Source organism: Charadrius vociferus, unplaced genomic scaffold, assembly GCF_000708025.1.
Source record: "Charadrius vociferus isolate BGI_N301 unplaced genomic scaffold, ASM70802v2 scaffold1503, whole genome shotgun sequence".
NCBI lineage: Eukaryota > Metazoa > Chordata > Aves > Charadriiformes > Charadriidae > Charadrius > Charadrius vociferus.
Genome location: NW_009647591.1, coordinates 41983 through 64371, shown reverse-complemented (window position 1 = coordinate 64371; position 22389 = coordinate 41983). Strand labels below are relative to the sequence as shown.

Genomic DNA, 22389 nt, shown 5'->3' with positions numbered 1-22389 from the left:
AAGGTAAGGAAAAAAAGAGGAGGAGGAAGGTAAGGAAAAAAGGAGGAGGAGGGGAAGGAAAAAGGAGGAGGGAGGAGGGGAAGGAAAAAGGAGGAGGAGGAGGGGAAGGGAAGGAAGAGGAGGAGGAGGGGAAGGGAAGGAAGAGGAGAGGAGGAGGAAGGGAAGGAAAAGAAGAGGAGGAGGAAGGGAAGGGAAAGAAGAGGAGGGGGAAGGGAAAGAAGAGGAGGAGGAAGGGAAGGAAAAGAAGAGGAGGAGGAGGGGATGGAAAAAGGAGGAGGAGGAGGGGACGGAAAAAAAAGAGGAGGAGGAAGGGAAGGAAGAGGAGGGGGAAGGGAAAGAAGAGGAGGGGGAAGGGAAAGAAGAGGAGGGGGAAGGGAAAGAAGAGGAGGGGGAAGGGAAAGAAGAGGAGGGGGAAGGGAAAGAAGAGGAGGGGGAAGGGAAAGAAGAGGAGGGGGAAGGGAAAGAAGAGGAGGGGGAAGGGAAAGAAGAGGAGGGGGAAGGGAAAGAAGAGGAGGGGGAAGGGAAAGAAGAGGAGGGGGAAGGGAAAGAAGAGGAGGGGGAAGGGAAAGAAGAGGAGGGGGAAGGGAAAGAAGAGGAGGGGGAAGGGAAAGAAGAGGAGGGGGAAGGGAAAGAAGAGGAGGGGGAAGGGAAAGAAGAGGAGGGGGAAGGGAAAGAAGAGGAGGGGGAAGGGAAAGAAGAGGAGGGGGAAGGGAAAGAAGAGGAGGGGGAAGGGAAAGAAGAGGAGGGGGAAGGGAAAGAAGAGGAGGGGGAAGGGAAAGAAGAGGAGGGGGAAGGGAAAGAAGAGGAGGGGGAAGGGAAAGAAGAGGAGGGGGAAGGGAAAGAAGAGGAGGGGGAAGGGAAAGAAGAGGAGGGGGAAGGGAAAGAAGAGGAGGGGGAAGGGAAAGAAGAGGAGGGGGAAGGGAAAGAAGAGGAGGGGGAAGGGAAAGAAGAGGAGGGGGAAGGGAAAGAAGAGGAGGGGGAAGGGAAAGAAGAGGAGGAGGAGGGGATGGAAAAAGGAGGAGGAGGAGGGGGCGGAAAAAAAAGAGGAGGAAGGGAAGGAAAAGAGGAGGAGGAGAGGAAGGAAAAGAAGAGGAGGGGAAGGAAAAGAGGAGGAGGAGAGGAAGGAAAAGAAGAGGAGGAGGGGAATGAAAAAGGAGGAGGAGGAAGGGAAGGAAAAGAAGAGGAGGGGAAGGAAAAGAGGAGGAGGAGGAGGGGAAGGAAAAGAGGAGGAGGAGGACGGGAAGGAAAAGAGGAGGAGGAGGAGGAAGGGAAGGAAAAAAACGAGGAGGAAGGGGGTAAGGAAAAAGAGGAGGAGGAAGGGAAGGAAAAGAGAAAGAAAATTAGGGGTCTTATCCAGCAAATAACAAAAATCACAGAACAGCTATTTGTGTAGAAAAGCAATTAATCGCTTTCTTTTTACCCTTCTTTCTCTGAGCATGAGCAGAGAAGAGTGGAGAGCGAGTCGATGCTTTACCCGCACAGCAAGAAGAGTTAAACTCAGTTTGGTATCGATTTCCCACCATGTGCACACACTTTCCAAACTCTCGTTTTAAAAACCAGTTCTAGAAGAGCTAACGTCTCACACGCTCCCTCTGCTGAGCTGTGGTTCGTGTGGATGCAGGGGAATTGCTGGATCGAATGCATTTCTTAGCTTTTTTTCTGTGGGGTTTTTTTTTTTTTCCCCGTTTTTAAAGATAGATGGTGTAAAGTACCTGACTATGCTTTGTTACTGATGGTGTTTGTTCAGCTTGGAGCCTGTCCAGATGCCAGATCAGCTATTCTGTTCACACCTCTGCTGTGATAAGGCATGCTATTTATAATTTGTAACAATTTATAATTATAACACCTGTTTCCTATGGAAATGAGGTTTACACAGCTGTGCTAGCTACACACTGTATAAATTGTATAAATTGCCTCCATCCCCCCCGCACCCCTTCCAGCCATTTTTGGATTCGTTAGCTCACCTCAGCCAAAGCTGGTAACGAGGCAGATATGCCGTAGATAAGAGGGATTCTGCAGGAAAGCTGTGGAAAGGGTCAAAAACCAGCGGGGAGATGGAAAGCACCTGGATCTGCGGGGAAAGGGCTCGTGCTATTGTAGACACTAGAGAATCCACATGGGGGTTGGTTGGTCGGTCCTTAGGAAAGAGCTGACCCCAAATCGATCAGACGCCAGACTTGGCCAGCTCGCTTGTGAGCGTCTCTGGTTTTGCCGTGCGGTAGTCAGAGAATCCACATGGGGGTTGGTTGGTCCTTAGGAAAGAGCTGACCGCAAATCGGTCAGACACCAGACTTGGCCAGCTTGCTTGTGAGCGTCTCTGGTTTTGCCATGCGGTAGTTGGATGATGTTCCTGTTGGGTTTCGGTGTTGTCCGAGAGGTCTGGGGGCACGCGGACAGGGGCCAGTCCTGGGTGCCACCATGCAGCAGCTGGTGATGGAGGATCTGGTGCAAAGAGAAGGTGGGCTCTTGGGATTTGGGCCGTGAGCAGGACGCTGGGGGTCTGGCTGTCCTCCCCCAGCTGCGACCCATAGCAAAGACTGCCCCATCCGCAGGAGCAAAGCTGCTCTTGACCCGGCTGGAATGCTCTGGGTGGGTTTTGGGTGCCGGTGAAGAGCTGCCAAATGTGGCGTTACCACCTGCAAACAGAGCTTCATGGTGAAATACTGAAATAAAGGCTGGCTTAGCTGCTGGAGTTTTATTCCTCTGTCTTTTACTGTCATGCAAAAGCAAATAAACCCTTCAGTTGTCTCGGCAAACCCGGCGATGCTCGTGCATCGTTATTCAGGAGAAACAGTTGGCGTCAAACTCGTACAATATTGCCCTTGCCTGTCAAATGCCGGCAGCCGACGAGATGTCAGGGCAAGGAAATTTCTCCACGCGGGCTGGGGGAATTACAAAACGTATGAGGAAAGAAGCTGTAGTGGGAATTCGCACAGCCGTAGCTCACCTAACAGGATGCCTGTCGTGATGTAAATCAGCGTCTTCTACCTTATTTAATGAATATTAAAGACGACTTAAACATTGTGGGGTTTGTGGTGATTCCTTGATTGAGAAGGACAAGGGGTGGAGAAGAAACAAAACGTGTTTGGCTTCTTTAATGGGTTGCTTTTGTGTTTAAAAACCACCCTGTAGTGTTGTTACTAAATAGCAACAGGTTACTCATTAGAGTAAAAATCTTTGCTGAGCCACACGTGGCTGGACTGGCGGCAGAATCCCGATCCTGGCATGAATCGATGGTTCGGCTGTGATCATCGGTAATTGAGTTACCTTAGAGGCGTCTCAGAAGAGGATGAGGCACTGCAAGACAGTTCATCTAAACTGGTTAATGGCTTGGTGTTTTCCAGAGGCAAGAGTTGGAGTCGGAGAACAAGAAGCTGAAAAATGAGCTTAATGAGCTGAGGAAGGCTATTGCAGACCGAGCAACCCAGAACAACTCGTCCAACGATATTCAGGACAGTTATAACCTCTTACTGAATCAGCTGAAATCGGCCAACGAAGAGTTGGAGGTGCGGAAGGAAGAGGTGCTCATCCTGAGGACACAGATTATGAAGGCAGCCCAGCAAAAAGAGACGGGCAAAAACATGGTAATTGAGAGGGTAACGGATCTTTTTTTTTCCTTTTCCCATTCTGTTGCTGAAAATCCACTGTCTGCCCGGGCGATGCCGTTTTTGCTTTGGTAGACTCTGGGTGGCAGGATGGCTTGGGGAGGTTCTAGAAGGTTCTGTAGGGTTATAGGAGGTTCTGCCTATGGGTAAGATATCGTCCGTGACGTCATTTCAGACAGCCCAGGACTACATGTCCCATGGTGGTCTGCACTGCTCTAAGGTTCTTGACCCCAGACCTGATGAGGTCTAACCAGCCCACACCAAGGAACAACCGCTCCAGCCCTGCACCAAGGTGTGGTCGTCTGAGATGGTTCCTGGTGGTGTTTTGTGACAACTGGCTTATTCTGAAAGGAAACAGGATGGGGAAAAAGAGCTTCTGGACCAGATTCTGCTCACGTGGTGCTGGTGCGGCTGTAATGTGTTTCCTGGCGTGTAGGCAAGAAGAGAACCTGTCCCATCAACAGTCATTTGAGGGCTTTTTGTTTAGAGCCTGGTCTGATGGAAGAGTACATTTTCTGAAAACTCTCACTTGGGCTTTTTAATTCACCACCTTATCGTTCCTTGAGGTTTTGGTATGTTTTGTATTTCAGACCGCACACAACCCCTTATCTCCCTCCCAGGTTCACGCATCCTCCTTCCATCTCCTAATCTCTGCTGCTGTCTGTTTGCATGCGCGTGAATTCATAGAAACTCTCTGGTCTGATGGGTGCCCCGAGGAAGCTTTATTAAGGATGGTTGGGAGTTGCTCAGTATCAGGAACTTTGAAAGACAGGAGGAGATGTGCAGGATGTCAAGCTGCTTTATTTTGCATGTTGAATTTAGGAAAGCATCACCACCAACGCCAGCTGGCCCAACAGTGACAAACACATTGATCAGGAGGATGCGATCGAAGCCTACCAGGGAATGTGCGAGACGAACCGGTAAGTGTGGCACAAATTTTTTCCAGCAGCAGGAGGGGGTTACCAAACTGTGAGAGATGAGATCCAGCCCAAAATTAACAACGTAGAGAGTTGCCAGCTTCTGTATTGTGTCCTGGACCTTGGGTCAAGGACGGACCACAAATATGGGACCAAAGACATGGGTCTAGTTATGAGTGAGGAGCCCTCATCTTTGGGACAGTGCGTCCCCAAGGGAGGGGAGATACTGGGCAGGTAGAAAAGCCAACATAGAAGTGGAAAAAAAAAGGGGGGGGGATTTTGACTTTGCTTCCAGTACATAAATAGTAGCAAGACTAGGATTTGGGATATGTTTTAAGAATTACTTATTTCGAGTAAGCCCTCATGCTAGGCTGGGAATACTTCTCATTTTCCCAGAGGCAAAAGCCCATGGTGGCAAACTGAGCTAACGAACACACGCTGTATTCTCTGGCAACACCCACATTATTGGTTTTCTTGTGTCTAAACCGAGAGTCGGGAACAGTTCTTTGATTCCAGGTTTCCCACAGCGAGGGTTAATATCGTGAACATCATGTCTGTCCTTATAGGAACAGTGGGTTTATATTGCGAAGCATTAAATCAATCCTTGCAGCTATCCAGGAGGACATAAAATAAAAAGTAGTATCTTGCAAGGAGACAACATTACACAGATTAAACAGCAAGATAATACTTAAAATAAATATTTATTTTACTGCAAGGAAATGGGATGTTCGTTTCCTTTTCTCTTGATGAAGAGAGATGCGTGAGGCTTTTTTTTTCCTAAATAATTTGAATTTGGCAAGGTAGTCAGAAGACTTAACCATTGTGGATTAATGGCTTTTAATAACACAGTATACTTTGCCACTTTGTAAACTGGTTGCAGAAGGTTGTTAGCAGTCCAGGCTGGGAAAGCCCATGACTTAATTAGGATTTTTTTCATACCTGTATGAATATAAAGAAAGGCACACCATCTTTGAATGCAGTATGAAAAATTGCAAAGAGTTGTTTAACGCAGTCAGAACAGGATGGCCAAAAAGGTGCAATGAGAAATCCACGTGCCCGCATTGATGTGCAAAAATTCAAATGTGTATACGGCTGCGCGGTTAACTTCGGTCATCATGTCTGTGCCGTATGTCCCTCAAATTCCTGACATCATTTTCGAAATTTGCATCTCTTTTACTTCTCGGGAAAGCCCTGGGAGAACCTGTGGAGATCTCCTAGTGTGTGAGTACGGAGATGGGCTTGCTGGAAGGGTTGGGTTCCGCATCATTGTGTTTAAACGTAGCTTCAAACCCTGACGGCTGGACGGAGGCTCTGCCCATACTAGTACTGCCGATTTGACTTCAGCCCATGGACCTGGAGGAGTGGGGATTATTGGGGTCCAGGACTCTAGTGACATCGGTGTCTCACCTGGACATCGTGTCTGGCTGGATCAGGACCAGTGTTTGTTGGTGGTTTTTTCTTTACAACTAGTTGCCGTTGAATATTTGCTTTCCTGAAGTCAACTTGCTGATGAAATTTCTGCCCCTCCTGCAGCATAGAGGTGATGGGATTGATTTAAACATCACCTTTTTGTCAATAAATCAGTGGAGCTCTGTGTGCTTCCTCCTGCAAGGGGTGGTTTTAGGTCACTTAATGAATTCTGTGGCTTTCCGCCGATTTCCTTCCAACTTTCTCCTGGAGCCGTGGGCGCTCGTATGGGATGTGAAATCCCATTGTCAAACACAGAGTTAATTATTCCCTAACCTGTGTTTTCCAGTCTGCACGTCTAGAAACAGCAACGTTCCTTTAGCTGTTGGTGAAGGAGTTGGAGTCAAAATAAGAGTTGTTGCTTTCATAGGGCATGTGTCCGACCTGTGTGGATGGGTTGTATCACCGGTCCCCAAATTTGGCCATCCTGGGCTGCCTGTTGCCCTCTCTCACTCATCCTGTTGGGACAGTCCAATCCTTCTTCAGCTGCTCTGGTTTCCAGACTTAACTTCTGCAGCGAGGGTGAAATCAAACACAGAAACCATCAAAATGCTGCAAAAATCTCATTTTCCCCAATCTCTTTCCTTCCCATTGCACAGGTGAGCTGCAATTTAAGAAGTTCATGTGATCAGGCTTTGGTGGGTTTTGGTCTCTTGAGATTTGGGAGGGGAAATCTGCAGTTTTCAGGCTCTGTTTCTTATTTCCCCTCTCGTCTACCTCTCATATGGAGCCTGGCTGGAGCGTGGCTCTTGGACCATAGTAGCACTAACTCTCCATGCTATCACCCTCATTTTCTGCGGTGATTTATCCAATGGCTCGTTAATCACCACCAGCTTCCCCGTTATAGGGTTCCCTGTGCTTCTCTCTCTCTTTTTTTTTTTTTTTGTATAGTGGGTTGGTTTATAAACGGTAGGCTGGAGTTGATGGCAATAAACCAGCTGAAAACAAATGCTCGGGGAGCACAGATTGTTGTATTTGTTGATATAAATTAACATTCTTTCCCACCGGCACAGATTTGCATTCGTACTTAGGCAGCTCTATACCCAAGCGTGTCAGCGTGAGAAATAAAACTGCTTTCTCTTTCTAATCTTGATCAATAAATATTTTAATGGAAAGCTTTTCTGGTGGGATTGCAATTCTGAAGCAGGATTAATAAGCAAGAGGCACTTTTTCTTCCACCTGTGCCGCAAGGAGCGCTCCCATTTCTCTTTACCCTGCTACCTCTCATTCTGTGGGCAGTTTCTAACAGAGATGGATCCTCTTCCATCGGTCCCGTCTGACTGATGTGGTAAAACCGTGGTCCCCCCGTGGGTCACTCGTAGCTTGCAGTCATCATGTCTTAGCTATTTCAGCTGGGGATGGAGCGCAGCTTTATTTTGGAAATAGACCTTTTATTCACTTTATGTCTATATAATCCAGGATTTTTAAATACAGCAGGAGGAAAACAGGAAAAATCTCCCAGGTGCTTCTAACCCTGCCCACGTAGTGATTCTCTTTTTCCACGCGACTTTCGGGGGGGAAAACTCTTTGATGCCAGGTCAAGGGGAAGTTTGAATTAAAAATAAATACAGTGAACTCAGCTTTTTTTTCCTCTCTCTTTTTTTTTTTTTTTTCACCCCTGCTGACTTTCAACTGCTAAAGGGAGAAGCATCAAGTTGGTTTCCAAGCTAATTTTCTGCTTCACTAACCGAATGTAAAGCCAAGGAGGCTTTTTGTTCCCTCTTGCAGTTCTTGGGATCTTTCTTTCAAGCCTGTTTGATCTTGGTGGATATGTAGAGCCAACAAAAGGCCAGGTGATGATGTCAGAGATAATAACCTGGCAGCTCAAAGCAGATCGGGCTTAGTCTTTGAAATTAACTTCTGTGATAACTTCCAAGTGATTTCTGTAGAGTACATGGCTTTTTTTTTTTTTTTTTCTGCTGGATAAGTCCCACCCGCAGCCACAGTGCGAAGGCAAGGGCTTCACGTGGAGGATGCTTATGCTTTTGCGGCTGGAAGAGGCCGTCATGTGGAAAGGGTTCATATCTCTGCTCACCACTCTCCAACGTGTCTCTTCTTATCACTGCTTCCCACTCTGTCTTATATCTAATCTGTGATGTGCATTAGTTTTCCATTTAATTTAAAAGAAAAAAAAAAAAAGCGTATCTGTGGTTGAAAATGAAATGCCCCTTCTTCTTTATTAAGAGATGATAATTATCTGAAGATGCTAAAATTAACATCTTTGGGGTTTGGTGTGCGTGCACCTCCTTTAAGCTACTTGGAGGAGGGGAGGGAGGCGTTTGGGCAGGAATTTCTCTACTTTTCATGGAGATGGTTTGCGAGCAGCAGGTCCCCAGCTGCTCCCCCAGACCTGTATCTCCAGGATAAGGATAAAGGAGAAATGAGGCTGTGAATCATCTCATTTCAACTCATTTCAACCTTATTTGAGAGAAGGATTTACCCAGCGTTTTAGGAAATTCTTTTGGCACGTACTAATTAAGCTAATTAGCTAGAAAGACCCCTATTGACTCCTAATGTCTCGGCCGATATGAACTTGTGGGAGAAAGGGATCTCAACGGTTTCTGAGTCAGTGCCGTGTCTGTGAACATGGACTGAGTGTTTATTTCCCAGGGCAGTTTTATCTCGGTATAATGGCACCCCCTTGAGCTGCTCTCCTCGTTTACCGCAATGCATATGATTAAAAAAAAAAACGGAAGGAAAGCTATTTTTTCAAAGGAGGTTACGCAGGAAAAGGCATCTTAAAAATACTGTTCGCCCTGTGAGATTTCCCCAGGTTAATGGCGTGTAATAAAAAGTGTGAGGATCCTTGCTGGATTTTTTTTGTTTGTTTTCAGTACCTAAATACACGTTCTGTTAAGACTATCTGAGCAAAAAAAACCCCACCTTATTAACAAATATTGACAAATCAGACCAATAAACCTTCTCCCTCTGTCAGTCTGCAGACCCTCTTGGAAACCTCCTATGGATGTGTAAAAAATAAGTTTTTAATCTAAATTTGTACATACAATTTTAACAGCTGAATTTTTCCAAACGTTAATGCCTGAAATGTTTGCCACTTTTGAGAAATACTGTGCTCGAACACCAGGATGGAAGGGCCGTACAAGCTGTCAGACACCTCTTGAGTCCTTTCGCCCCACCACAGTTCTCACTGCTTTCCTTGTGTGAAAATTGGCGATGGAAAGTTGGCGTGTTTTGCTTTTCTGCTTAAATACGCAGAGCTTTCCTTGCCAGGGAATAGCATCTGCTATGCTTCTTTTCAAAATCAGAGCTGCATATTGGCTCACTTCTTTTTTTTTTTTTTTTGCCTGGAAGTTTAATGATACGTTAAGAGGCATTTTTTTTTTTGTTGTCGTTATTTTGTTTGGGATTTTATTATTATTTCCCCAAAGAAAAACTGTTTTCAAACTCACATTGAAACCAAGTAAAATCTCACCGCAGCAAGTGTTTCTGATCAGGTTGACCAGCTCCCATCACTCATTCGTAATGCGTTCAACACCTCATTAAAGAGGAGAAATCAGTTTCCTGCCTTTTCTAGCTTTAAAAAAAAAACACCCACCCCCAACTGTTAAAAGGAAACTTGCAGCATTAAAGTTAGATGAGACTTTTCTGAGTGGTTTTCTGCCTGGGTGGATATGGAGGAGATTGGATCTCATGTGGATGTGAGGAAAGAGACATCCAAGGGGTGTTTGGACCGAAGGTTGCTCTGAAGAAAGGCTGATGTGGTTTTGATGGTTGAGGAGACCATTGGCTGAAGTAGAAGGAAGAGAATTTTTATTTTTTTTTTTAGACCAGTGGAAGTTGACACAGAAGGAAGGAAAGGGAGCAACTTGTCTTAAAAATGTCTTATTAGTGAGACGTGCCCGAGCGCAGAAGGTGTGGAAGAGGAGTGAGCCGTTCCAAGCTCTCAGTAGACACAACCAGTGGGGTCGGGTTATGTTTGTTATGTTTCCGCTGTGGGTTGGAAGTGTGTGTGGGCTCTTCCAGCTCAAAAATAGTTAATTTTTTTTTGGGGGGGAAGCAAGGAATCTTTTGGGACCTGCGAAGGATCACTCTGTGCTTTTCGTTTTACCCCCTCTGTATTCGGACACCTCTTCCATCCCCTTGTGCTGCCTTCTCTCTCATTTTATCCCTCTTGGTCCTTGTTCCTCTCTCCTGGTTTCTAAGTGTAAGGTTTTCATGAGGGTTTCGGCTAGCTGGTGTGGCGTGGGCTTGCCAGCTTCTCCTCGCGATCAAATGGGAAACAGTTGAGCCGTCCAGAAACGCAAACTCAGGCTCTGACCTCCAGGAGTCGTACTTTTTGATGAAAACAGGAACAGCTCAGGAATGATGATAACCTGCCAGGAGGCTGGAGTTGGGTGATCTCCGATGGTCCCTTCGGACCTGAATGGTGTTGGGTTCCCGTGTCGGCTGTGGTGGATCGGGGAGGAAGGGGCTGCCCGCGGATGCGTTTCACCGCTGGGGAGGGAGGAGAAGCTCCGTCAGCCCGGGGTGTCGCAGGGGGGCACAACCAGGGCACGGCCCTCATTTACTGTGGTGGAAAAGCAAATGCGGTGTAATGAAAATGTGCTTTAAAAAAAAAGAAAATTAAATTAATAAGGGTTCTTCACCTTTTCCCCTTTTATTGCAATTGACCTTTTGTCTTTCTCTGCCCTCTCCTTTCCTTTTTCTGTCCTTTATTTCTAGCAAGACTGAGGACTGGGGCTATCTCAATGAAGATGGAGAGCTCGGCTTGGCTTATCAAGGTTTAAAGCAAGTTGCCAGGTCAAATACTTTCTTTTTTCCCCCCACTGCTGCTTCTCCCCTCTCTCCCTTCCGCTTGCCCTTTTGTTTTTTCTCTTCCTCTGCTCTTGTCCTATTGTCCTCTGTGGGACCCGTTGTCCTCTCCGGGAGCAGCTGGAGGTGGGATATCTGAACTGGAGGAATTGAGACCCTCCTCTAAATTTCAGAGGATTCTAATTGCGATTCAAATTGGGCATTGCTGATGGTGGCTGTTGTCACTAATGCCTGAGCTGTGATTCAGTAAGAATTATGTTAATGGGAAGTTGTGTGATAAAGATGTTGGGAAGCCATTATCTCCAGAAAGCCAAAAAACCCCCCATTTTAGATGTTTTTTCCTGAATTGCACTAAGATACAGCACCTCCCTAAAGCATTTTCTCCCAATCCTTGACATGTCAGAAGCGGAGTTCCCATGCTTGTATTGCGATGCTGTCTGCTTTGCATGCTCCCGGGGATTGTGCGCTCCCATCCATGCATTGCCTATAGGTATAAGGAGGAGAATGTGGACTGGACACGCAGTGCCATCCTTCCACAGCTCTCCCCATATCCTGCTCTGGTGGGCAGATATCCCAGCGGGACACACCAGGGCGGTACCTGCAACCTCCGTATCTCCTGGAGATGCCAGTGATTCTGTAAGGATCTCTCATCTCCAAGTTAACGAACATTTAGAAACACAAATGGAGATTAAAGCAAGGCAGAAGGACTCCTGAATTCTTCTCCTGGTTCAACTTGGTGCTTGAAAGAGCTGATAATTAGTTGTTAATCAGTCTGTGCCATCCTGCAGGGCTCCAATATATATGATTTTTATAAAAGAGATGAAATGAGCTGATTAGGGACAATATAGGGAGGAAAAGTTAAAATTATCTTTTGTTTAAAGTAGTGTAGAGCGGTCGCATCTAGAGGGATCAGAGTAAAACCAGACGATAACAGGAAGAATACTGGGGATGATTCATTTGTTTTTCAAAACAATTTGTTTTTCAAAGCAGTGGAGGAACCCGAGTTTGTAGGAGTGTGTTTTTCTGAGGGTGGCCTCCCAGTTAATCTGAACCCACATGAAGAAATAAAATTAGGTACTTATTTCATGGTGGGTTTGTATTTTCCAAGCCTATTAAGAATATAACTCCTGACAAGATGATTACGAGGCTGAGTGCGTTATCGCCCGTGTTTCTATAGTTGGAAAATATCCTCTTCTATCTTTTGCTGGAAAATAGGAGTAGAGATTGGGTTGTTTAGATCTAAAACCAAACTGAAGGACGATTAATCCTTTTCATCCAGAAATCTTCCATAGAAAGCATGTGTTCTTTTATACATCCCTTAAAAAACCCAAATCAAACAACAAAAAAAACCCAGAAAACAATCCATGCGTAATTGTTCCTGCAGGGAAACAGTTCACAGGTGTGAATCTCCATGAATTTCCAAGTGGACCCGACAGAGTTGTAGTTTTTTCCCCCCGCCCCTGCTGACACAGCTCCGTGTCTCTGTGTGTCCTGGGTAAACGCTAAACTATGGACACCAGAGTCTTCCTCATCGTTGAGGATTACCGTTTGCATCCGGTGCCAAAGGAGCCGAAGCCCCCGAGCTGTCTGTAGCTCTGCCCAGGAGGGCACATCCATGAGCTACAGCAAGACCACGGGCTTGGTTACCCCCGTGCATCGTTCCTCCTCTTTGCCACCATCGCCTTGTGTAGTCTGGGTCTAATACTTCGCACTTTCCGGCTTGGTGGCCCTTCCTCGGAGTCCTCATAGCTTCTAGAGTCACTTGTTTCGGTCTTCTCGAGAGAGCTGGTGGACTAACGGGGAGATTTCCATTTAGAAGAGGGTAGGCGATATCCTTAATCAATTATCCCCTGTTCACGGGAGGGCAGTTAACATCTCAGCGATTAATCATCCTTCTGCTGGATTAAAGACATCCTTGTTTAGCAAATGGTTGGATAATGCGCTAAATAAATGTCTTACCCTTTAAAACGTCCCCTTCCCTCCGGGGTTGTCCTTGTGCACAGGCTCAGGGCAAGGCTGGAAGGAGACCTGGTGTGCAGGGGAAAAGGGGGTAGGCGAGGGCGGCAGGACAAATTACTAGAGGAAAAAGTTGGGTACCCACCTAAAAGTGGGAGAAGGGCTGGTTTTGGTGACCTCCGACAGCTGCGTGTCATGGCGTTAGTATTTGTGTGTCGTGGAGTACAAGGAAACAAGTCTTTTCCCCCCTGGAGAAGGGTCCTGGTGAAGTCAGCAGCAGTGATGAAAGCAGGAACTGTTCAAGATGACAGAAAATTGCCTTGTGCGTAGTTTTCTGCAGGCAGTTTATGAATGAAAATTGAGATGTAACTGAATAGACTTATTTTTAAGCAAAGATAAATAGCAGCTCTACAAAAAACTAGAATGAATGAAGGATTTCAGCTTCTGCCTTTCTTGATGCTCCCAGCAGTAGCAAGCGAAGCCTGCAGCGGTCCAACTGAACAGAGCCGTTTGCGAGACGCACAGTTTGGTTTTCAAGAGTAAGAACTGATGTTTGAAAGGGATTGAGCACAACAACAAATGCCCTTCAAGCTGAGATTCAGAAAAACCCACAGTTGTTGATCTGCATCACTTATCTTGCTGTGAATTTGCTTTTTGCTAATGGGAATAGTAAAGGAACACACATTTGTGATATGGTTGCAGAAAAAAGAGAGCTCTTGGATTTTTTTTTCCCCTCCCTTTTGTTTAAAAAAAACCAAACCACCCAAACTTGATCTCATGCATCTAATTTCAAAAGTATTTAATCTGCAGTATGGCAAATGACAGACTAACGTGGCAGTAATAGCTGTAGCACTGCTTTGTGTGTGTCAGTTTTATAGGGATGTTGGTTGGAAACATCTCCCAAGTTGGCTGACTTTGAAGGATCTAAACTCAAACGGTGGTTACTGCCGAGATGCTGAAATTGCAAGCTGATCCTGATCACAGGTGTGGTCCTTTTCTCAGGTTGCTGGAAGCACAGCTCCAGGATCAGAGAAGAGAGCACGAGGAGGAGGTAGAAGCTCTGAAAAACGAGGTGGATGCGATGAAAGAAGAGCTGGAGAAACAGCAGCAGGCTTTCCTGCAGACCCTGCAGCTGTCTCCGGAGGCTCAGGTGGAGTTTGGACTTCAGCAAGAAATTACACGTCTCACCAATGAAAACCTGGTAAGAGGCTGCATTGAAAACACAGCCGAAGAAGAGGGGGGAAAAAAATCAGAACAGGTTGAGAGAAAGGAGATGGGAAAAGTGAAGGGGAGAAGAAGGCGCTGGAGTCTCTTCCACCCTTCCTAAACTCTCTGCGGGATCCTTCAGCATCTCCCACTGGGGCATTTGGGAGCGTTGGTACTTGGTCTTCAGCGTATGACTCTTGTGATTCCCTGGGTACTTTATTTTTTAATTTTAATCTTTTTTTCAAGCCTGCCTACTTTGTGGCACTGCCTACCAAATGAGATCGCTGAAGTTCCTGGGTACCCCTATGCTCTGCAATTATGCGCAAAGATAACACAATCCTTTTTACCTGCATTTATTGGGAGTCGAGGCTGGGGGAGGCAGTTGCTACTCTGCAAAGCTGACCTGGCTGATGGTAAATTTTCCCTTTCTCACCTCCTGTATCTGTGTTGCGAGGTCTGGAGCGAACACTGCTCCCTCCTAAGTTCAGATGAGGTCTGCTTGCTTTTCTCAACATCTCTAGTACCTAAACAGTTTAAATATGATTAACAGCCAGGAGTAAAATGCTTTGGGTGGTGTGTTTGTGAGTTTTGCCTGCTGTAGGCGACTTCTAGAAAAAGCAAGCGCACAAAATCCACATTCTGTGCCCTGTAGGTGAGGGTGTCTCTGAGCAATCCAGAAATAACACAACTCTTCTCCTACCAAGATGCTCACGCCGTGCAGTTGCGGTATATAGATCAGCCTCAAACTCACCCCAAATGAGTTGTTCTTGGGTTGTTTTGGGTACTGCTTTAACCCAACGCATCTTGTTTTTCAGGATCTTAAAGAATTGCTGGAGAAGTTGGAAAAGAATGAAAAGAAGCTGAAGAAGCAGCTGAAGATTTACATGAAGAAGGTCCAAGATTTTGAAGGTGACTGGGCTGTTGGTAGACATTGGGGTGAGGGAACAGCACTCTGGTTTCACTTCTTTGGCCAGCCTTGGAGAGCTGCAGGTTTTTCTCTTTTTCTTTCTATTAAAGTAAGACTTTGCTCATTCTGCCACACTGACCTAGCACCGAGCTCTTTGTTGGCGTGACAGCAGGGAATGGAGAGTCCAAGTGAAGCTCCTTGGGTCATGCTTAGGCTGCCTTTGAGCAAGCACAGCTGCGCTGCTGTAGTTTTAGCTTGTGAACGTGGGAAACTTGGAAGAGGGTCCATGCAGTGAGGATGGAGGGCGAGTGCTTGCTGGAGGCGTTGGTCTGATGCTTCGTTCGGAGGGTATTTAAGAAACGTTTTTGTTTTCGTTGCTGTCAAAGCCGTGACCCAACCAGAGATACAAAAAGACCAGTGGCTAGCAGGCAACTACTCTGTTCTGGCAATATCAAGAGGGATTAAAACCACTTAGGATTAAAATATATTTGCATCATGGAGTAGTTAGAGCTGGAAGGGACCTTAAAGACCATCCAGTTCTACCCCACTGCCATGGGGACACCTCCCACCAGCCCAGGTTGCTCCAAGCCCCGTCCAACCTGGCCTTGAACACCTCCAGGGATGGGGCAGCCACAGCTTCTCTGGGCAACCTGTCCCAGTGCCTCACCACCCTCACAGTGAAAAATCTCTTCCTCATATCTCATCTAAATCTCCCCTCTTCCAGTTTAAAACTGTTACCCCTCGCCCTATGGCTGCTTGATCAGAAAACACCTCAGATGCAATGTCTGTGTTGTAGAGGAGGAGTTACCCATTCTGTGGAGATGCTGTGATTAATCACATAACCTCGTTCTCGTGAGCTAATTTCTGAAAACTAGGCATTAAGTGAAATTAAGCTGAATAACTGGAGGGTTTCCACGGCTAGCACAGCTGGTCCCTCTCAGTGTGATCTGCATGCAGCAGGCTGCTCTTTACTGCAGTACTTGCACGCCCGTCTCTCCTGTTTTATTAAACTTCTACGGAAGCACAGAGCTCAGTGGTGTGCCACTGCCGTTCTTCAGCATTATTACCAGCCAGAAGATGTGATGCTTAGGTGTTTGGGTTTTTTTTTTTTTCATTGCCTGGCTATTTTTTTGCCCTCTGTGAAAATGATACACTAAAAAGATTGCCAAAGGGTTACTACCTTCTAGCCTGTGGTTCCTTGGAAAATAAAAAAAATGACTCCTTCTTTTCCTCCTTAGCTTCAACTTTTTCTTAGGTTCGCTCTTTCTTTCATTCATAGTCAAAAATATGGCTGACCGGTAATTCAAGACCTGGTTCTTTATATTTTTATAAGTCTGTCGAAGCTGATGACATTATTGGAAATTTAATATATAATTCTTTGACCTGGTGTCTGCTCTAAGGCCAATGGAGGACGTGAATAGTTCTTGATCACCAGGTACCACCTTTCATGCTGTCTTCTCTTCACAGCATCCCAAGCTGCGGTACCGGCAGAGAGAAGGCATCACGAGCGTAACATGCAAGTTGCTGTCCAGAGGAAAGAGAAAGATTTTCAGGGCATGTTGGAATATTATAAAGAAGATGAGCCACTCCTCATCCGAAACCTCATTACAGGTGAGGAACTTGCTCTGCTCCTGTGCCTGGCTCCTCCTCCTTTCGCCTTGGGACATCTCAAGATTGGCAAATAGATCTTCTCAAATTAATCCCTCCCGGGGCTGTACGTTCATGGTGATGGCAATTTGGGTAGGTAAAGCAGCGCAGCGCTAAGCAGATAGACCAGCATGGGTATAATCCTTAAGGACAGCAAAAAATGGAAAATGCAAAAAGGAGGCTGCAGTTTTTAGAGCTGGCAGTAACTTGCTGAGCTTCGTACGATGTGCTAATAGATGGGGAGGGGATAGCAAAGGATAGACCTCAGGGATTTTCCACAGCAGTGGAAAAAATGTAGTTTGGTTTATGAGACATTCAGTGGTAACTGCGCTTTGTGAGTTCTTTTATGCTGGAAGCTCTGCTCAGAGTTGCTGGCAGCATCCCCTTATTCAATGCTGTTAGAGAAGTCATGCTTCCCTGGCTAAGCGTTAGTATTTACCATTGCTCTCTAACCCAACAGTCTAGTGAGGATCTAAAAAGTGCTCGAAGAGCAGTGCTAGCCTGTTGCTGCGCTCTTTGAAGTACCCCTGTTCAGACAGGCTCTTCCTTTAGAGGCTGCAAATTCCCGCAGCTGCCATTAGGATTCAGTACCTTGAGGGAGAGAGTGATTTACTACATCATGAATTCAGAGGTGGGGGTTATCACCTGCGGGAGTTATTCCTGGGAGCTTTTCTAAGGTTATTTGTGTGCTGTTTGGGTAGGCTTTTTCATGGTAAAGAAGATCTAGTGGCACCTGTGCACATCTGTGCATCCCTAAAGTGTAACGTCATAGTGTCACAAACTTCAGGGCAGGCTGTGCTACCCTCCTGAGCCCTGATGCTGCGGCTCTTCTGCTTTGGCCGGCTCCAGCAGGTCCTTCTGTCCTGTAGTTGGACCTCTGGTTCCGTGTCCACGCTGGAGAGAGGGATGCAAGTTGTAGAGCTGAAATCTCAGCTTCCCCGGGGCCGGGGAGAGAGGGGTTTGCGTGGGTACGGCTCCAGCTCTGGTGTTCCCTGCTTCACTTGGCAGTTGGTGAATTTTAAGAGGATGTTTTTTAAAAAAAAACAAACCAAACCAAACCTAAACCTTCTAGACCTCAAGCCTCAGGCAGTGTCTGCTACTGTTCCCTGCCTTCCTGCCTATATCCTTTACATGTGCATCAGACACGCGGATTACATCAACGATGACCAGAAAGTGCACTCCTTGCTCACCTCCACCATCAACGGCATTAAGAAAGTGCTGAAGGTGGGTGTCCGTTTTCTCTTGTCTTGGGGTTGACATGGTGTAAGATGGTTGTAACCATGTCAGTGTAGGTGATGTTCAGCTCTCATAGTGATTTTCAAACCCACCTACTGTCGTAGCTTCCCTTTGTAGAAGAACAAGGAGAATTATGATCTTAGCAATAAAACCATTTGTGTCTACAGGTTAAAAATAATGTTTGCAGGGAACAAATGGCTAATACTGCCCGTCTGCAGAAAGTGAGCTCCCTGATATAGATGGGGAAACTCAAAATCACTTTGTTTTGCTGTGCCAGCTTCCCCCACCAAAGGAGGGGTGTCTCACGTTTTCATTCTGCTCTTCCAGAAACACAACGATGATTTTCAGATGACGTCGTTTTGGCTGGCGAACACGTGTCGCCTCCTGCACTGTTTAAAGCAGTACAGCGGAGACGCGGTAAGAACCTCATCGCCGATATTTGAGTATTCAGATATATATCCAGGACGGGTGTTCAGGTCTCCTGGGTCTGGTGATTTCCCTCTGGCTATGACGTGATGTCATCTCTGACTTTCCTCCTTTGTTAATTTGGGTATAACAGGGGGCAGCTCCTGGAACTGTAGACTCATAGAATGGTTTGGGTTGGAAGGGACCTTCAAAGGCCATCTAGTCCAACCCCCCTGCCACGAGCAGGGACATCTTCAACTAGATCAGGTTGCTCAGAGCCCCGTCCAACCTGACCTGCAATGTTTCCAGGGATGGGGCATCTCCCACCTCTCTGGGCAACCTGGACCAGTGTCTCGCAACCCTCAGTATGAAAAAAAAGTCTTTCTTACATCTGCTCTGAACTAGACCAGAGGTTTATGGGGCATTGCACTGAGACAAGACATTTGAGAGTTGAAACCAGGACCCTTACAACGCAACGTGCAACAGAGTATTTTGAATTTCGTAGCCAGCCATGCACTTTGTTTTTTCTGAACAGCCGATTTCCTTCTGGTTGGCTGTTTTGAAGGCTTTTCCTGTGGTTTTAGTAGGTCCCACAGTTATTCATTATTTTCAGACGGGGGAAACCTACGCCACATCTTGCAATTTTATTCTGAGTATTTCTACGGATTTTTTTCCTGTTCTGTTCAACTAGTTCAAAATAACTGCACTTTGAGAGAGCCAAAGTGCATAATCATAATGTAAGATTTGGGAAGGGAATCCTCTCGTTTCTTGCCACTTCAGTACTATTTCATAAGTTGAAATAAGTTTTATTATAGCCTATCCCTTCCGATAAAATCAGATCATCACAGTCCTCTTAGTCCATTGCATGCTGCCATCCTTACGGCCATACGTTCTGAGTATCAAAATTTTCAACAAAGCCCAATTACGTCGTTTCTCATTTAGTCTGGATTTGTCTTGTATCTATTGAGCAATCAAGCTTTAAGAATAAAGAAGAAAAACATTTTGTGGAATCAAATTAACTGTTCGGGTCATTCCCAAGATAATGACTGTTGTGTAAAACCTCAGTGCTGGACTTCGAAGATTTATCTAAATTATTTTTCTTTTTAATTTAATAGTTACGCTCCTGTTTGCCCTCTTCTGCCTGGATAACAACATTACATTTAAAGAAAATCCTCCCCAGAAAACCAGCAGGGTATAAAAAAACCCCCAAAATTTAAATTTCACGTTCTTTGCTGTGATTTACTGTGTCAAAAGAACCAGCTGTTTTCAAATTCAGTTGATAATTTGGTGGAAAAAAAAAAAAGAAAAAAGAGGGGAAAATTCATTCTGAGCAGTTTCCGAAATAGTTATCTTTAGTTTGAAATCCAACCTATTTTTAGGAAAATGGGTTTAAAAGAATATCCCAAACTCAACGCAGTCTTGCAGTGCAAGGAGCACGACGCTTTTTCATTAGTCAGGAAAAACGAGAAATTCGGAAGTCAACTCAAATTGTACGCGTTGGGGTTTTTGCATTTTGCAAGTCAGCAAACAACCAAAAAAGTGCCATAGTTCTCATTTTGACATCAAATTGGTAAGACCATATGAAAGGGCAATTAAAGCGTCCGTGTTAATTACAAAATTAAGTTAGATCACATTTGCTTCTGCCAGCAAAACTGGCGTTCGTGTCTGAGCCCGGAACTTGGGGTTACAGCATCTCTTTGCAGGATCAGAGAGCAGTTGCTTCTTCAGCAAAAAGCAGGGAATAAATTCAGTTACTTGGAGAGATTTCTGAACTTCAGAGCAGCTTAAAATGTTGTGGGGGGAAAAAAATAAAAAGCATGTTGTTATCATAATTTTTTTTTTTTCTGTTTTCTGGTATCTTAATCTTAATATAGTTGGGTTTCCCACAAATAATTGCAGCTCACAGGGATAAACAAATAACTAAAAAAAGTTTCTCGGGGACTCAAATGTCATTTTCTAGTTCATATGTATATTGCAGTTAGTACAAATGTTGCTCCCTGCTAAAGCTAAAATGAAAAACCTCATTGCTTAATGATACTTTTCTTCAAAAAGCAGCCCTCTAGTAATAATTTATGAACAAATGGCTGAGTAAATCAAAGGTGATTTATGAGTCGTGATCTTTTCCATAATAGAGCCTAAAAATGTACTTTGGTAACATCTGGATATATCGGACTGTGATTTTTTTTTTTTTAATACAGTGATTTTACCGGACTATAAATAGGTGGAATAACGAGACCAGGTGTTTTAATCTCCTTCTCTTCAGGGTTTCATGACACAAAACACGCCTAAGCAGAACGAGCACTGTCTGAAGAATTTTGACCTGACCGAGTACCGCCAGGTGCTGAGCCACCTCTCCATCCAGATCTACCAGCAGCTCATTAAGATAGCAGAGGGCATACTCCAACCCATGATTGGTAAGTTCACAGCACATTAGCTTTTAGGAGGCTTTGTTGGGTTTTTTGGTTTTTTTTTTTTTCTGTAATTATCTACTCTGAGTGGTTTTTAGACCTTTGTACAGTGCTAAGCGTGACTTCTCCCCGAAGGAAGAGCCTGAAGTTGGAAGAGAGGCATATGTTACCAAAAAACTCTTGGTTTGCAGGAGGTCCTGGTGGTAGCAGTGACCTGGAGTTAGGGAGCCAGCCCTGGATGAGTTTTTATTTTCCCCTGTGATAGAAACTAATGGGGATGAGGGTTTTTTTCCCACGTGATGGACAATACCTCCTTCCTTTCTGTGGTGAGATGGTGCTGGTGAGTCCATAGGAACATCGTTCTCCTCTGGACCAGTTCATGGTTAAGCTTTTTATGGGTGAAAACGCTCATTATGAGGGAGGAGAGAATTGGGAAGAGGATAAAGAGTCTAATAAAGACCTTGTTTTGCAAGGGTGAGTCAGTATTGAGAAGAATTACCTCCTCAGCTAAACCTGTCCTCCTTGCTAAGCTAATGGAGGGGTTGTTCAAAGAGCTTCATATTTTCTAGCTGCTGGGATCTTCCTTGAGCTCCCAGCCTGGACTCCTCTCTAGCTGGGACTCTTTTCTCTTTGCCCTCCAAAATTCTGTCTATATCCGATGGCATCACCTCCTACCACTGCTCCATGTTCCATCTGTTCCTTGCAGAAGGTTGTCTTGTTCCTCTATCAGTTAGTCAGGCTGTAAGAATTTTATTACTTCTAATCTGTCTTCATTTCTCCCAATCCTTTGAGCCAATTAATCACTTTAACTGCAGAATTTAAGGCTCTGTGGTGGGTAGAGAAGGAGAATTGATTACAGCTCAAAGGAGAGCTCTTTCCAGTTTCTGCAGCACAGTAAGTGCTTTCTATGTAGTAACACCGAGAGGAGGAAAAAAGTGTGATCTTACAGATATTCTATATGTTTCAACTATTTCGTATTATCACAATAAACTAGCAATTCATGGGTCTGTCCTCCTTTTCAGACCTCCCAGCATCCATCATGTTGCATAACTTTGACACTGCTGTAGTTTGTGACTGCCCACGGAAGAGCATTTCTTACCTCCAGTGATGGAGGCTTTTTTAGCTATTTTTTCCCCCTTTTTCAGTGTCTGCGGTGTTGGAAAATGAGAGCATCCAGGGGCTTTCTGGTGTCAAACCAATGGGCTACAGGAATCGCTCCTCCAGTATGGCAGATGGTGACAGCTCCTACAGCTTAGACGCAATCATTCGCCAGCTGAACGTGTTCCACAATATCATGTGTGACCAGGGCCTGGACCCAGAGATCGTGCAGCAGGTCTTCAAGCAGCTCTTCTACATGATCAACGCCGTCGCCCTGAACAACCTCCTGCTGAGAAAGGATGTCTGCTCATGGAGCACGGGCATGCAGCTAAGGTGGGACATGGGCTTGAGGTGGGAATGTACCTATTATAGTATCACAGAGTGGTTAGAGTTGGAAGGAACTCTAAAGATCATCCAGTCCCACCACCCCTGCCCTGGGCAGGGACACCTCCCACCAGCCCAGGTTGCTCCAAGCCCCGTCCAACCTTGAACACCTCCAGGGATGGGGCAGCCACAGCTTCTCGGGGCAACCTGCGCCAGGGGCTCACCACCTTCAGAATAAAGAATTTCTTCCTAATATCTCATCTAAATCTCCCCTCTTTAAGTTTAAAGCCATTCCCCGTCATCTTGTCGCTCCCCTCCCTAATAGTCACTTCCCAGCTTTCCTGGAGCCCCTTTAGGGACTGGAAGGGGCTCTGAGGTCTCCTGCTTAAGGAAGTTTTGTTGATTTTGTAAGGTGGTGGAAAATAGGGAAAAAATTGCAG

The 22389-nt window shown here is 45.6% G+C and overlaps 1 protein-coding gene across 1 annotated transcript in view; it reads left to right on the top strand.

The window, feature by feature from the left end:
• MYO5B (myosin VB) overlaps nt 1-22389 on the top strand; it is a gene marked incomplete at its 5' end in the record, with an annotated part of 120823 nt that overhangs the window by 94492 nt on the left and 3942 nt on the right. The window contains 10 exons of the mRNA XM_009880985.1: nt 3345-3584; nt 4428-4525; nt 10673-10750; nt 13721-13919; nt 14740-14833; nt 16299-16442; nt 17551-17702; nt 18042-18131; nt 20383-20533; nt 21673-21958. Of these exons, the coding sequence (XP_009879287.1) occupies nt 3345-3584; nt 4428-4525; nt 10673-10750; nt 13721-13919; nt 14740-14833; nt 16299-16442; nt 17551-17702; nt 18042-18131; nt 20383-20533; nt 21673-21958 (1532 nt within the window). The remainder of the gene's footprint in view (nt 1-3344; nt 3585-4427; nt 4526-10672; nt 10751-13720; nt 13920-14739; nt 14834-16298; nt 16443-17550; nt 17703-18041; nt 18132-20382; nt 20534-21672; nt 21959-22389) is intronic.